Source organism: Notothenia rossii (genome assembly GCF_949606895.1).
Source record: "Notothenia rossii genome assembly, chromosome: 8".
NCBI lineage: Eukaryota > Metazoa > Chordata > Actinopteri > Perciformes > Nototheniidae > Notothenia > Notothenia rossii.
Window position 1 is genome coordinate 38534105 of NC_136906.1, and position 15322 is coordinate 38549426.

A 15322-nucleotide genomic window follows, 5' to 3' on the forward strand; every position below is an offset into this window, starting at 1 on the left:
GTAAATCAAAACAAAGGCCAAGAAATAATAATAATAATAATAATAATATTAATAATAATAATAATAATGATAAACAATTGTTGTAGTAGAAGAACATTGGTTGTACATGCTGACTCAGCATTCACACCATCAATGTTTCCACTTTGCTCGGTTGGTAACTTTTCTTGCGCTGAAGGGTATTTTTAACAGTTGGTCCACCTTTATGTTATTCATATCAACATTTATATATTCACTAGCAGGGACAACGCCACAGCGGTATGAAGTTTGTAGATTGAATTAAAGAAGTAACAATGAATTGATATGGAATGCTGATGACGAATATCTGGTCTGGTCTGGGAAGATGTGCTGTGGTCCGGTCAGAGGGAGACTCAGGGTGGGGGTCCGTCTCCGGCATGGTTCCGCTCTGGACGATTACAGGCCCCCAGATGGTTCCTTGAATGAGACATTTAAAATATGCACAAGTTGAATATGAATGAAGATAGGTAGGGATGATGTTGGGATAAGGGAATATCGGGCAGGAGGGATGAAGGGATGTGGGGATTTGCGTGAAACTTTGCAAGAAGTTGTATAAAATAAAAATAGACACGTTTTAACACAGCCGTTTTAACACAGCCGGCAGTTAAAAGAGAAGTGGACGAGCCCACGACAAGCCTTTCAGTTATAATGCCCAAATCCAAAGAGTATGGTAAGGCATACATCTCCCTTGGCTTACAACTCTATTTGGAAAAACATGTTGCTTATTGCATGGAAATGGGTTATTTTCTTGCCTCCTATCCAGCTGTTCAGTAACAAAGGGTTGAAGGTGAAAAATGAAGGTGGTATGCATACACCTCAGAGTAATCACAACTCTTTTTTTACATAGAGCTAATAGTCAAGATTGTTGTCATGATAAAGACATTCAGCCACATTTTTCTATATTCTATTTCTATCTACATAATGTGCAGATGACGATGAAGACGATGAAGACGACGATGAGGACGATGAGGACGATGATGACGACGACGACGACGACGATGAGGAGGGTGCTTATCACAAGGGCTCTCTGTGCTCATATTGTGAATTCTGTGAGGTATGTCTGAATTAAATCAGGGAAATGAAATGTAGTCAACAAAGCTGAGATTTGTTTAATTACTTTTCGAAATGGAAGTAGTACACATCTATGCAATCTTGCCCTTGCCCTGTCCATTGTGTAGTTTCTGTTTAGTGTGTTCCTTTTTTACCCTGCCCTCTCTAGGTTGGTCTTTAACAGTAAATATGTCTCTTCCAGCATTGCGACAACTGTGACAAATGTCCTTGTGAAGAGGGAGACAAGTCTGAACACTGTGATGACTGCAAGGTGAGAAAATAAGCATGATCTGAAGTCAGATGTCACATAAGGTTATTTGACATATACATGTTCATGTTCTACTGAAGCAACCATTTGATTTCTGATCGAAATAGGCTTTTCTAACATCTAACATGTGCAAAGATATGCACATGTTTTGTGTATGAAGTGTCATTCTCACATTGTCCAGGAAGGCAGGATGCAGCCTCGGAATAGACATCTATGGGGTTAGACAAGTGGATCAGGCTTCTTGAGATACAATTTAAAAAAGAAATGTGTTTCCTTTTCTTGTTTTTACTATTCAATTTCTTTCTTTTTCACAGATGTGCAATTTCTGCCATGTGTGTCCTGTTTGCCAAACACTTTGCAAGCCTGGTGAGTAAATGCTGAGTTGACACAAAAAAGGTTACAGTATCAAACTAGAGACTCCTTTGCCCATTTAAACCGTTTCTGTAGTGTACTTTCAATCTTTCATCTTACAACTTGAAAGGGCAGCAAATAGTGATTTCAATTGAGTGGTAGCCGGACCCTTCAATTGTAAGGGAGTAGCAGGCGATTTGTAGTAGCACAGCATAGTGGGCAGGTCGAGCTGTGTGGTTTGTCCATGACTGTCAGGCCTGATACCTAAGATATCTGGCTTAACCTACCCTAACAAACTTGATCTCGCCTAGCGTTCCTATGGCGCTGGTTATCAACTCAGTAAATTCACCATTTATTGGGTGTCACCAGTATTTTGTAAAGGCTTTACTTTCAATTAAGCCCTCTTTTAGATATTCATAGCCTACGTCAGGGCTTCCTTTATACCTGCTGTTTTTGTGATTTTAAGATTTGATAAACATTTTACAAAAAGCATGCACTTCCAAGCCATAGGTGGTGGACAGAAGAAAATGCTTCCATAACCACCACTGCCTTTTAAAATATTAAAGGTCCCATGTCATGCTTTTCTGGTTATTACCCGTCCCCTTGTGTGTTATGAAGGTTTTTATGCATGTAAACGGTCTGCAGAGTCACAAACCCTCAAAGTACACCCTGTAGCGAGTAAAACTCTAACACAGAAAATACCTCCCCAAAACGCCTCGTTGGAGATACGTCATTGTCCATTTGATTCTTCCGGGTACGCATGATGTCAACCGTATCCGGAACGAAATGGACCAATCCGTGGAGCCGTTACGTTACGTCCGTTATGTTAAGCCCCCGCTGATTGGTCCAAATTGACCAATCCACGGACTTCCTCACACACACACTCAGTGCAAGTAGCTCTGCTGATTTCTCCTCCCTGGCTGCAGGGAGATAACAGACAGTTGGGATCGCGGCAAAATTCTCTCTGCAGAACCATTCTCACAGCGTTTATCAACCTTTTTCTTACTCAATATCAAGCCACACTTATTGTTTTTACTTCGGCTGTGACTTTGTGTGTGCTCAGGATGAGTTTGGCTGTGTTTCGCTGTGTATCGCTAAACAAGGAAACAACACCTCCACGGAGCTTAGCGCGATTCACAACGTCCCTACAAAATCAGAGCACACTGTGCTCACAGGGAGGGTGGGGGCTGGAGCTACTGGAGCTACAACGAGCCGTTAAAGGCAGAGAGTGAAATTCAGTGAATACACGTAGTTTACAGAGATGCTGTATGAGAAACCAATGTGAGTTTGGAAAATTGCACAATATAAATGTATTCTAGTAGACCTCAACAATGGAATTATGATCAGTGGAAATGGCCATGGACCTTTAAAGTAAGCCTACTTAACGCGGTGAAATTTATTTTATTGGATTGTGGTATGAATAAAATAGCCAATATTTTGTATTTTATTCCTTAAGAATGCTTCCAAGCAACCCATTTCTAAATGAAATATACAAATGTTAGTCAAGTCAAATCGTCTCTTCCCTTAGATAGGGCAGTGATACAGTATTATACATTAAAGCAGCTGTTTTTCCTGCACTTGGCAGCTGCAACTTATTTGTGTTTAAACTTGATTATATGTTTGACTTCTTTGTATTTTTGTAAGATTATAGTTAAGTCCTAATTTGTGAAACATGACACTGCTGTCAGAACAGTTGTCCAAATACAGTGGACACCATCCTCCACAACCTCCACTGGCTCCCCTTCAAACACCGGATTGACTTCAAAATATTATTTCTCACCTACAAAGCCCTCAACAACCTTGCCCCCCCTACCTCAGTAACCTCATCCAACCATAAACCCCTACCAGTCGCCTCAGGTCTGCTGAAGTTAATCTACTAAAGACCATCAGGACAAAGCTCCGGACCTGGGGCGACAGGGCCTTCGCTGCAGCCACCACCCCCTCACTCTGGAACTCCCTTCCCAGCCACATCTGAAAGGCCAACACTCTTGTATCCTTCAAAAGAATCTCTCACAACTCACTTATTCACTCTAGCTTTGAAACTCTGATCAACAAATATTGGTTAGACTTTGAGTGGGTACCCAGCGTCGTAACACAGCTTGGTGAGATCGAGTTTGTTTGGGTTAGTAGAGCCAGATAACTCAAAGATATCCTGGGTAAGTTGAACTCCCTTTGTACTACAGATCCCGGCTCACACTTTCTCTGTCTTTTTTTCTGAAGGAGGTTTTCTTGATGAAGTGACTGGATCCATCTACAAGTAAGTCAGACTTACCTGCAATGGGAACCAGCTCAAAGAGTTATGAACTACAGTATGTAACCTCTGTTTGTCCGTCCATCCACAGAACTGTAGCTGATGTCTTTGATGATGGAGATGATGACAACTGAATCCAATCAAATGTTGCCACCATGTGGCCAAACTATTTTGTTTCACCTTCACTTCTGATTTTCATTGTTATTTTTCTCTTTTTTCTTGAGAACATTAACGTTGTCAAACCAATGACTGAATAAGAAATTCTTAAAGAAAACATTATTATACATTTGTGGATTTTTTATTCATTATTAACCATTTAGGGATATTTTAAAGGTCTCCTATCATGCAAAATGCACTTTTTGATGTATTACATACATAAATATGTGTCCCCGGTGTGTCAGGGAACTCACAAAGTGTCAGAAAATAAAATCCTCTCTCTTTTTCCTCCATACCCAAATCTCTAAAAACGGGGATACAACGGAGCTGATCCAGATTTGCTGCAGATATGACTTAATGTGGGAAATGTGGGCTGGCTTTACATCCACGTCGCTTTCAGAAACAATGCACAACGTGTTTGGAAGTAATATGGTCTTTGTTTACATTAGCAAGCATCGCTACCACTCAGAGCTAACCTGTACTGGAGAGAGTATGTGTAAAAAAGCAGGAAATAAAAAAAGGAACTCACTTTGTGGTAAACCCGCAAGAGAAAAAGCATTTGAGATCCATAAAGTTTCGGAAATAATCCTTGAAGTGGTTTGGAACACGATATGGCGTTTAATCACAGCAGCGTTTAGCTGAGTATCTGCAGACAGAGAGGAGACCTCACTGCATGCTTGCCCTCAAAAGGGGGCGGGGCCAGCAGCTGCTGACCCATAATCAGCACTTCTCTAACGGGGCTGAACTAGAGGGATATGAGGGATGTCTAAAATGCATGATCTGTTTGGTATTTTGAGTATACACATCACTGTCAATAGATCAACAATATTTAATCGGATTAATCTAAATACAATTCTGTGATTAATGCAGGTATGAAATAATAAAAATGCGAAAAGCATTTAGAGATCAAGATTTCTATTATTTTATTTGTTCCTTTTTACTTTTTCTGAGCAAAAAGGTAGTATTAGTATTGTCCAACACATCGATAATACATTATATAAAAATAATCTCTGCATTGTTTAGTTAGTTCTAAGTGGTGCAGTTTGAGAATGTACTATTGGCCCAGTCTCCTCTGATGTTTCACTGCAACCTGCCTGTGAGACAGAGTCCAACCATAGTCTGTGTTGAACACATGTCCTGCAAGACATGCAAATACATTTATATAGCACTTTTCCTGGTGCTCAAAGCGCTTAATACATATAGGCTGCACACACTTATATATATATATCCTATATATACATTAATACATATGCTACAGCTGCCCAGCTGCTCACTGTTTGTAAAAGTAAATAAATAGTATTTTCATTTCAATAATGTAGGCTACTTTCTATACCCTGCTTCATAAACAATACTAACTTCCCTCCTCCGAGTCTGTCTCACCGGGATGTGTGCATCCAGACCCGGTGAGGACACTATCTATACTGACTCAGCAATCACTGTAAGTTATATTCTTGTTTAAAAGACTTCTCTGTTTCATTTATTCTACTCTGTATAATTGTTCTGTAGTTATTGTAGCTAAAACGGCGATTTCTGAGAGATTTTAAATCTCAGATCTGCTCAACTCAACCTGTAAGACAGGTCTCAGTGGGTCACGCGCCTCAACCCTGCATTACAATAGGCAGGAACACTCTGCTGATTGCGTGAAGTGCAAAACAGCGTGAGTTAGTAAACCCTCAGCTAAAAATCATTTAAATAGCGCATTTAAAATCAGAATAACTCAGTGTGCATCCAGACCCGGTGAGGACACTATCTATACTGACTCAGCAATCACTGTAAGTTATATTCTTGTTTAAATAGACTTCCCTGTTTCATTTATTCTACTCTGTATAATTGTTCTGTAGTTATTGTAGCTAAAACGCCGATTTCTGAGAGATTTTAAATCCCAGATCTGCACAACTCAACCTGTAAGACAGGTCTCAGTGGGTCACGCGCCTCAACCCTGCATAACAATAGGCAGGAACACTCTGCTGATTGCACGAAGTGCAAAACAGCGTGAGTTAGTAAACCCTCAGCTAAAAATCATTTAAATAGCACATTTAAAATCAGAATAACTCAGTGTGCATCCAGACCCGGTGAGGACACTATCTATACTGACTCAGCAATCACTGTGGCTCTTTCCTGGAGCGGCAGCTTCAGCGTCAGCCAGACGAAGACTGACAAAGACATTGGAGTCCTGTTGAAGTCACGAGGGAGGCAAAGAGGAGGCAAATCCTACTTTGATTGAGCTAAGTATCGCTGGTGTTTTCTTTTGTTTTATTCAATTCTCTTTGGTTCTCTAGCCCCTCATGCTATAATCATGTGCATTTTCTCCATTCCTGTTCATGTGTCCTCTCGCAATTATCACTGGCCCCGTGTATCTCCTAATCGATTTAACCGGCCTGCTCTTGTTTATCCCACATGCTCCACTGAGATCCAACATCTCGTTTCAGGGGGCCTGTGGAACTGCCAGTCAGCTGTTCCTAAGGCTGACTTCATCTCTGGCTACGCTTCCCTGCAGTCTCTGGATTTCCTTGCTCTCACGGAGACCTGGATTACTCCATCCAACACATCCACCCCAGCAGCTCTCTCCACAGCATATTCCTTCCCCCATACACCCAGACCCTCTGGCAGAGGAGGTGGCACTGGTCTCCTGCTCTCTCCCAACTGGAGCTTTTCCCTCTTCAAGCTACCTAACTTCACTTCGTCCACCTTTGAATTCCATGCCGTCACAGGAACCCATCCAATACAATTAACCATTGTTGTTCTCTACCGTCCACCAGGCGCCTTGGGGGACTTCTTGGAGGAGTTAGATAATCTCCTCTCACACATCCCTGAAACTGGGCCTCCGGCTGTACTTCTCGGAGACTTCAACCTCCAGACAGGGAAGATAGCTGAACTAACATCTCTGTTAACCAACTTTGCTTTCTCACTGTCTCCATACCCACCAACTCATAACGCTGGCAATGTCCTTGATCTCATATTCTCAAGGAACTGCACTACTTCTAACCTCTCTGTAAACCCGCTTCACACATCCGATCACTTCTTCATTTCATTCTCTCTACCCCTTTCCAAACATAACAACCTAATCTCTTCTAACTCTGCACCTGTCCGCCGCAACTTTTGTTCCCTCTCCCCCTCTACCTTCGCCTCATCGATGCTCTCAGCCCTCCCTTCCTCTGATTCGTTCCAACTCCTACCTCCAAACTCTGCTGCAGAAACTCTCCTCTCTACTCTCTCATCCTCTCTGGACTCTCTCTGTCCTTTCACATCTCGGCCGGCTCGTCAGTCCCCTCCTGCTCCCTGGCTAAATGACGCACTGCGTGCTAATAGAACCATTCTTCGGGCAGCAGAGCGGAAATGGTGGAAATCCAAACACCATGACAACCTCCTAACCTATCAGGCTCTCCTCTCCTCTTTCTCTGCTTCCATCTCTCAGGCAAAAAGCACTTTCTTTCAAGATAAGATCCAATCTTCCTATTCCAATCCCAAAAAACTATTTTCTATCTTCTCCACCCTCTTGGACCCCCCCAAAGCCCCTCCTCCCTTTTGTCAAGCGAAAAAAAGGTTGATGATATTCGCTCTTCTTTTTCTGACTCACCTTTACTCACCGCTGGGTCACCGGACCCACCGTTCACCCACACACTGACCTCCTTCTCCCCTCTCTCTCCAAGTGAGGTTCTTCCCCCCATTACCTCTGCCCGTCCTACCACCTGTCCTCTGGACCCTATCCCCTCAAACCTCCTTCAGACTATCGCTCCTGATATTCTACCGTTTCTCACCCACTTCATCAACACTTCTCTAACATCTGGTCACTTTCCAAACAGTCTCAAGGAGGCAAGAGTAAACCCTCTCCTAAAGAAACCCACTCTCAACCCGTCTGATGTTATAAACTACAGGCCTGTCTCTCTCCTCCCGTTCCTGTCTAAAACACTTGAACGTGCTGTCTTTAAACAACTCTCCTGTTATCTCCATCAGAACAACCTTCTTGATCCGCACCAGTCTGGTTTCAAGGCAGGTCACTCAACAGAAACTGCTCTCCTTGCTGTCTCTGAGGAACTGCACACTGCCAAAGCAGCCTCCCTCTCCTCTGTCATCATCCTTCTGGACCTGTCTGCTGCATTCGACATGGTGAATCATCAGATCCTCCTTCGCACTCTCCAAGAACTTGGGAGTTTCAGGTTCTGCACTTTCACTCCTCACCTCATACCTCAAAGACCGCACCTACAGGGTAACTTGGAGAGGGTCCGAGTCCGACCCTTGTCAATTAACTACAGGGGTCCCTCAGGGCTCTGTTCTTGGTCACCCTCCTCTTCTCCTTGTACACAAACTCGCTCGGGTCTGTCATTAGCCCGCATGGTTTTTCATACCACTGCTACGCTGACGACACCCAACTAATTCTGTCCTTTCCCCGCTCAGAGACCCAGGTCGTCGCACACATCTCTGCTTGTCTAGCTGACATCTCTCAGTGGATGTCTGCTCACCACCTCAAGCTCAACCTTGACAAGACTGAACTGCTTTTCCTTCTGGGAAAATATTGTCCCACTCTTTTGATCTAACAATCAACATCGGCACCTATGTTGTTTCTCCGACTGAGACTGCAAGGAATCTGGGTGTGATCCTAGATAACAAACTGTCCTTCACTGCAAACATTGCTGCTACAACCCGCTGCTGCAGATACACGCTTTACAACATCAGGAGGATACGTCCCCAGCTGACCCAGAAATCAGCGCAGGTTCTGGTCCAGGCTCTCGTCATCTCACGCCTAGACTACTGCAACTCCCTCCTGGCTGGTCTACCTGCATGTGCCATCCGACCTCTGCAGCTCATCCAGAATGGAGCGGCTCGTCTGGTCTTCAACCTTCCAAAATTCTCCCACACCACGCCGCTCCTCCGCTCCCTTCACTGGCTTCCAGTAACTACTAGAATCCACTTCAAGACACTGGTACTTGCGTACTATGCTGTGAATGGATCTGGCCCTTCCTACATCCAGGACATGGTTAAACCGTACACCCCAGCACGTGCACTCCGCTCTGCATCAGCCAAACAGCTCGCTGTACCCACACTGCGAGGGGGACCCAAGTTCCCATCAGCAAAAACTCGTGGGTTTGCTATCCTGGCTCCAAAATGGTGGAATGAGCTCCCCATTGAAATCAGGACAGCAGAAAGCTTACACATCTTCTGGCGCAGACTGAAAACTCATCTCTTTAGACTCCACTTCGAGCGATTGAATTACTAACAAAGACCTTATATACTAATAAAGGGCTGGCTTATCTAAAGCCAGTTGAGTAGCACTTGAAATGTTTGGCTCTATGAAACCTGATGTAGTTATATGATTCTGTTTTCTTCAAGGTTGTATCTTCCTGGTCGAATGCACTTATTGTAAGTCGCTTTGGATAAAAGCGTCAGCTAAATGCAATGTAATGTAATGTAATAGCGCGAGGACACAGACAGGGAGGCTGAGAGAGAGAGAGAGAGTGAGAGCGAGAGAGAGAGAGAGAGAGAGCGAGAGAGCGAGAGAGCGAGAGAGAGAGAGAGAGAGAGAGAGAGAGAGAGAGAGAGAGAGAAAGAGAGAGAGAGAGAGAGAGAGAGAGAGAGAGCTGCGCTCTGCGGGACTCGGCCTCCGCCTCCTGTCCTCACAACTCTTATTAATCCCGGTACCGGACAATTGCTATTAGTTCTTACTCGGAACCAAGTTTTGATTCCCAACCCTGCCACTGTACTACACGTCCCGCCCCTCCCGTCTGACAGTACAGAAAGCGGCGAGATGCATTTCCTTAGGAATCGATAAGCAGAACCGAAACTGACATTTCTAAACAATATCGATGAAATTGAAATTTCGGTACCCAACCCTACTCCTCAGTCATCCTGTTAGTTTAACATGCCTGCCTCTTAGTTAATTCCTAGGTGAACATGCGTGCTGGAAATACTGAGGGAGGTACCGTCTAAACTGGATACTATGATTAATTTGACTTAAAAAAAATTGTGCGCGTTAAAGTCTCGAGATTATTCACATGCGTTAACTTTGACAGCCCTAATTTTTATATATCTGAGACCCATAATATATGTGACCTGCTCCATCGAAATCAGTCGCCTTGACCCGAAGACACATTTTGAGTCGTATACACTGTTGGAAAGAGGAGATTCCTTATGGAATGCCATTTAAGCCAAAATTAAATAAATACATAAATAATTAAATAAATACATATATATATATATAAATATGCCTATGAAATATATTCTGAAATAAATAAATGAGGCAATAAATATGTATACATGTGCATTTAAATACACATTTATTTATTTCATGGGACTTTTATTTCATAATGACACATTTATTTATTTCAAGAAACTTGTATTTCATAATGACACATTTATTTATTTCAAGAGACTTGTATTTCATAATGACATATTTATTTATTTCAGATGACTTGTATTTTACGGAGCCCTGGAGGGTTCATAGAGAGAGAAAAAAAAAAAAACGTGGCCACGTTTTACTTTCTCGTTCGCACAAGTTAATAAAGCGTGCGCACGACTTAATAAAGCGTGGGCACGAGTTAATAAAGCGTGCGCACGAGTTGATAAAGCGTGGCCACGTTGTATTTAAAACATGGCCACGCTTTATTACAGTGATGCAAACTCATCAGGTATGAAAAAGGTGACAAGGATCCGAGCCCCCGGCTCCCCCACCCCACAGAATACCTGCTTTAAAATGAGGAATAACAGAGGATTTTAGCAGTCAGAACAACTAAAGCAGCAGTGTTAATAATAACAGAAACGCCAAAGAGTCACATCTAATAGAAATATATAAAAGCATTTATTTTAAATTTTGTATCAGTTAGTTTATAATTTTGGCAGCACTGTTGAGCATTTTGAAAATGTATTTTCATGCCTCTGTGCAAGGCTTAGTCTTTCTATCTTTATAGCCACATGGTGTAAAGTAACTAAGTTCATAAACTCAACAAGTACTATACTTGGGCACAATTTTGAGATACTTGTACTTTATTTAAGTATTTCAATGTTTTGCTACTTTGTTCTTCTACCCCACTACAGTTCAGAGGTACATGGTGTACTTCTACATGTATTTAATACCTTTAGTTACTTTACAGATGTGGATGAATGATGTGAAATATAATCAAGTGTTAAATCAGACTTTAGTTACACCTGGAGTAAATCCACAAGCTACCCTGCAGTATACAAAGTCATTCAAACTAGCTGCACCTTTACCAGCTTTGAGAACACTTTCATGATCAATCATTATAAAACATATCATATATTATTCTGAAATGGACCAATCTGCACTGTTGACATAGTCACATGTATAGCAATAAACTGGTCATGACGACGAGGTATTCTTTAGCCTTAACTGGCGTGGTTTATTTTGATATGTGCATTGCACCACTTGACCTGCTCTCCATGAGAGCTAGAGAGAGAGAGAGATAGAAGGGGAGGGAACAATCCCTTATATCTGATACCTGACGTCAGCTACAATAGCTGCGCCTCCTTGCGCTTCTAGCGCCCTCTTACTGTGGAACAGTTATAGTGCAGTTACATGCAGACATATTAATACTTAAACTTAACACTCCCACTTATGAATGACGTGTATACTGTACAACTTTTCCAAGAAAAATAACAGTTCAAAACATCAAAAGAACATGGCAGTCAATATTACATAGTAGGCAATATTTTACACACCGAACATGACCCCTGCACATTTTTTTAATTTCAGTTTGGAGACAGGCTTGGTCATGGCGTCTGCAACCATTTCATCTGTAGGACATTAAACCAGTGTCATCTTTCCTTCTCTGATGACAGATCTAATGAAGTGATATTTTATATCCACATGTTTACACCTCTGTCGGCACACAGGGTTTCTGGCAAGTGCAATGGTTCCCTGGTTGTCTTCATAAACAACAGTTTTCTTATATACATAGGTATCCATTCCTTCGAGCAGTTGTTCCAGATAAATACATTCCTGTATTGTCAAGGCTAGAGCCATATATTCGGCTTCACAAGTTGATAGTGCCACTGTGGGCTGTTTCTTTGTTTTCCATGAAACCAGTGAGCTGTCTGTACCCATACTCACACAATACCCTGTGGTACTTCTCCTGTCTGTGGCGTCTGCCGCCCAATCTGCGTCACTATAGGCATGAAGCCCTAAGCCCTCACGGCTCTTTCTGTAACAAAGCTGTTTATCTGCTGTAACTTTAAGATAACGGAAAACATGTTTTGCTGTAATCCAGTGCTCTTCTGTGGGATCAGCAAAATGCTGTGATAACTTACTCACTACAAAACATAGGTCAGGGCGAGTACATGTTGTCAAATAAATGAGGCTGCCTACAGCTTCTCTGTACATTTTTACATCCGTCAATTTTTGTGCATCCTCATTGTAGTCTAGCTTTTGATCACATGGTGTTTCCCTAGTTTTACACTCCTGCATGTCAAAGCGATTCAGGATCTTTTCCACATATCTCTTCTTGGATAGTTTTACACAACTAGCAGACTGTTCGAAGTCCATGCCTAGAAAATGTTTTAACCTGCCCAGGTCCTTCATCTTGAATCTGGTGGAGAGAATATCTTTCACCTGCTCTAGGTTTCTAGTGTTGTCTGCTGCGATGATCAAATCATCCACCCAAATCACAATTATCACTTTCCCTGACTCTTTTGACTCCTTTGTGTAAACCCAGGGGTCTACTGGGTTCTGTATGAAGTGGTCTCATTCCAATTTCGCCCAGACTGTTTCAGGCTGTAAATTGATTTTTTCTAGCTTGCACACTAGCTTCTCTCCTTTCTTCTCGTAACCTTCAGGTTGTTCCATATATATGTCCCTATCAATGGGTGCGTGCAGGTAGGCTGTCTTCACATCCATCTGGTGTAAAATCAAGTAGTCTTCGGCTGCCTTCTGCATAACTACTCGTACACTGGTCAGATTAGCTGTAGGGGAGAATGTCTCACCGTAGTCTATTCCTTCCCTCTGACTGTAGCCTTTAGCTACAAACCTGGCCTTGTACCTGTCGTGCCCTTCAATACCCTCCTTGATTGAGTACACCCACTTGCCTCCTACTGTCTGTCTACCCTCGGGTAATTTTGTTAGAGTAAAAGTATGATTGTCCTCCAGGGACCTCATCTCCTCATCCATCGCTCTCTCCCATTTTCCTGTTTCAGGGGATATCATGGCCTCTTTAAAGGTCTGAGGTACACCACTCACTACTCTGTAGCAGTAATCTATGCTGGTAAGTGTACTGTCATCCTCGTCACTTTCTCTCTGGGCATAGTCTTTCAGATACTTTGGCGGTTCATGTTCCCGGGGGGGATATCTCCCACTGCATGAGGCACGTGACGTCACCCTAGGTTGCTTCTCGCCATCTTCCTCCGGTGGCTGTTGACCGTCTGTCTGCATGTCTGTGCTCAGTACACTAGGCTGTGTCGTCTCTCTTTCCTCACACCCTACTCTGGAGTCCAGCTCTGGCTCCTGTGTCTGTGTCTCGTTCTCACATGTTGTCTTTGTGACAAACTTTACTAACCTGTGCTTTTGCACTTTCCCCTTACCGGGATAATAGACTAGAAAAGCGGGGCTGCCCTTATCATGCCCTACAAAAAGTCCTTTCCCACACCTGGACTCGAGTTTTCCCCTGTCCTGTTGGTAAGCATAAAACACTGACCCAAACTTGTGCATCCTGGCTAGATCACACCTTTTTCCTGTCAGTGCTGTATATGGGGTGGTGCCCGTGTGCTTGTTAAAACACCGATTTCTGGTGCAAGCTGCTTCTTGAACCGCATAATGCCATAGACTCTTAGGTAAGTTGCCGTCTATTAGCTTACACCTAGCCATTTCGAAAAAGAGTGCGCCCTTCCCTCTCAGCTATCCCATTCTGGTGCGGGGAGTAAGGACAGGACGTTTCATGTCTGATCTTGTTCCTTCTCAGCAGTGACTGAAACTCTCTATTTGTAAACTCTGTTCCGTTGTCGGACCTCAGGCATTTTACGCTGCCATACGGAGCTACATCTGCAAGGAATTTCTCTGTGGCCTGAAGTGCGTCACTCTTTGCTTTGAGAAAGTAAACGAACACTGCCCCTGTACACACATCTTTGAAAGACTAAATATATTTAAAGCCACCAATGGACTCATTAGTTACTGGACCGGCTAGATCTGTGTTAACTAGCTCAAGTGGTGTCTTTACTTTTTCTGTGGGACCTATGTTCCTTGTTTGAGTGAACTTTCCCTTTATACACACATCACATTCTTTGTTAGGTCTATGCTTTTCACCGTTAATGTGCATGCCTACTGTTACCGCCTGCAGCTTCAGTATATCCTCGTAATTACAATGACCCATGATCTCATGCCATGTCCGAATATCATGACTGACATCACACACATAATTTTCATTACATTCTGTTTGCAGATAATACATTCTCTTGTACACCTCAATGTTAAATCTCGTACCGTCAGGCTCAACAAGAACATCGTTACCTTCATTGAAGAACACCTTGGCACCATTTGCAGTAGCAGATTTGACAGAAAATAGTTCTTGGGGGAACGAGGGTATGTAGAGGGCGTTCTTCAACCTCACTGTACACCGGCGCCCCTCACTGTCTATGAGGCTTACCTGTGCGTCTCCTCTCCCGTGCGCCAACCCGAAAGTGCGCTTCCCGTCTGCCAGCTCCATGCTGTGTCTCTCCGGCTCGAAGGTGCTGTCAAAGTTCTTGAATCGGTTCCTGTCGTTGATAATGTGGGACGACGCACCTGTGTCCACGATCAGTCCCTTCCTTTTGGTCTGCTGCTGCTGCGCTGACCAGCTGGCGTATGCTGTCTGCGCCCCGAACGTGAAGTCCTCTCTTCCCGCTGCTCTCCGGGTGTCGTCTCGACTCGCCTCACGTCCACCGCTGCCGCCATCTTGTCCACAGCCGCCATCTTGCACGCGCGCGTACCGAGCGCTCTGTTCGCGCTCTGTTCACGCTTCTTTCTACACACTCTGTCTGCGTGTCCCGAAGTTTTACAGAAACTACACCAAACAGTTTTTGTGCAATTGTCTTTTCGGTGACCCTTTTCTCCACATCGCCAACACGCCATCTCCGTCGGGGGTCCGGTCTTTTCCTTTGGCGCTGCCCGGGCCTTCATTACCCTTTCTCCCGCCTCCTCGGCGACCGGGTCTGAGTCTTCTGAGGCCTCGTAGTTCCGCAACTTGGCCTTGAACTCCCCCATCGACATGTCCGCTGAACCGTGCGTCACCAATAGTGTGAACGGTTTATACATC

General features: G+C 43.6%; 1 protein-coding gene across 4 annotated transcripts in view; it reads left to right on the forward strand.

Annotated features, from left to right (window-relative positions):
• Positions 1–15322, forward strand: part of LOC307015049 (uncharacterized protein) — a 34297-nt gene that overhangs the window by 2729 nt on the left and 16246 nt on the right. For 2 of the 4 annotated variants that reach the window (XM_079643406.1, XM_079643404.1), the window contains 5 exons: positions 945–1069; positions 1268–1336; positions 1648–1699; positions 3905–3941; positions 4027–4219. In XM_079643406.1, coding sequence (XP_079499532.1) covers positions 945–1069; positions 1268–1336; positions 1648–1699; positions 3905–3941; positions 4027–4069 — 326 coding nt within the window. In that variant the 3' untranslated portion in view covers positions 4070–4219. Of the gene's footprint in view, positions 1–944; positions 1070–1267; positions 1337–1647; positions 1700–3904; positions 3942–4026; positions 13301–15322 lie in introns of those variants that run through there. The other 2 variants (XM_079643405.1, XR_013801394.1) reach the window with 2 other exon arrangements.